Source organism: Microtus ochrogaster, linkage group LG8 (genome assembly GCF_000317375.1).
Source record: "Microtus ochrogaster isolate Prairie Vole_2 linkage group LG8, MicOch1.0, whole genome shotgun sequence".
In the NCBI taxonomy this organism is placed as follows: domain Eukaryota; kingdom Metazoa; phylum Chordata; class Mammalia; order Rodentia; family Cricetidae; genus Microtus; species Microtus ochrogaster.
In genome coordinates this window covers 21,036,021-21,037,255 of record NC_022033.1, presented here as the reverse complement: position 1 = coordinate 21,037,255, position 1,235 = coordinate 21,036,021, and the positions used below count along the sequence as shown (strand labels likewise).

General features: G+C 40.5%; 1 protein-coding gene across 1 annotated transcript in view; it reads right to left on the bottom strand.

The window, feature by feature from the left end:
• Rbl1 (RB transcriptional corepressor like 1) overlaps window positions 1–1,235 on the bottom strand; it is a 64,530-nt gene that overhangs the window by 22,311 nt on the left and 40,984 nt on the right. The window contains exon 16 of the mRNA XM_005363028.3: window positions 265–476. Within this exon, the coding sequence (XP_005363085.1) occupies window positions 265–476 (212 nt within the window). The remainder of the gene's footprint in view (window positions 1–264; window positions 477–1,235) is intronic.

Below are 1,235 nucleotides of genomic sequence, written 5' to 3'. Positions count from 1 at the left end.
GACAGGGAAGAAGAAAAGTTCTAGAGATGGACGGTGGCAAAGGTTGTATAATGTGAGTGTATCTAACACCAAACTGTATACCTAAAAATTAAAGCAACAAATTCTAGGCTATGCGTATGTATGTATCTGTGTGTGTGTGTGTGTGTGTGTGTGTGTGTGTGTGTGTGTGTGTATAAAAGGAGTTAAAAGAGAGGCCAACACTGCTCTGTATTCAATTTTTCTTAAGTAAAGTTAACTCTTCTCAGAGGCTACATAAACACATACCTTCCTATAAAATAGTGCTAAGGATCCAGTTCTCTTTGGTTTGCTTATTCCAGTCAGATGAGCGTCTTGGACTTTAGTCAGATGGGTCTGTTTTGGAGAAGCACCAATTAATGACTGGGCAGTTAGTGATACAGGGCTCTCAGCTTTGGACTCCTGAGTTGTATTCATGGAAATAGGAACCAGTGTGATCTCTCCAGCATCATTGGCAACACCTGAATGCACAAGCAAGAGTTCTCAGTTTGAGATACAAGCTGAATGTTCCCAGTAGTAAGCTGTCACTTTATATATACATATGTATGTCTATGTATAAAAAGGTACAGGGATATGTTAGAAAAGAAGGCAGCTGTAACATAGTAACTATATGTTGGAAATGAAGTTTGGTTTTCCTCTTTCTGAAACAAGATCATGTTTCATTTTGCTACTTTTATGCTTAATTTTACTTAAAGAAACAAATTTGAGTAGGAGGGTTGATGTCTTATGCCTCTAATCTCTATACTTGCAAGTCTAAGGCAGGAGGATTGCTGGGAACTTGAGGCTAGCCCAGGCTACACGGTGAGTACAGAGGACCTGTCTCAAAAACAGACAGACAGACAACCAAAAAATCCTTGTCCTTTAGATGTGCCTGTGATGTTCCAATATAACAATGAAAACTTTTTAAACCATCAACTATTTATTTTGTTGTGGGGAGGAGTGTGAACATGTGCCATGATGTAGCAGTCACTCTCTCCTCCTACCATGTGGGTTCTGGGGACTAAACTTGGGTTGTCAGGCTTGTAGGATAGATCCTTCAGTTGATGAGCCATCTTGTTGGTCCTACTTTAATATTTTAAAAATTAAATTTTAGGGGGCTGGAGAGATGGCTCAGTGGTTAAGCATTGCCTGCTCTTCCAAAGGTCCTGAGTTCAATTCCCAGCAACCACATGGTGGCTCACAACCATCTGTAATGAGATCTGACGCCCTCTTCTGGCCTG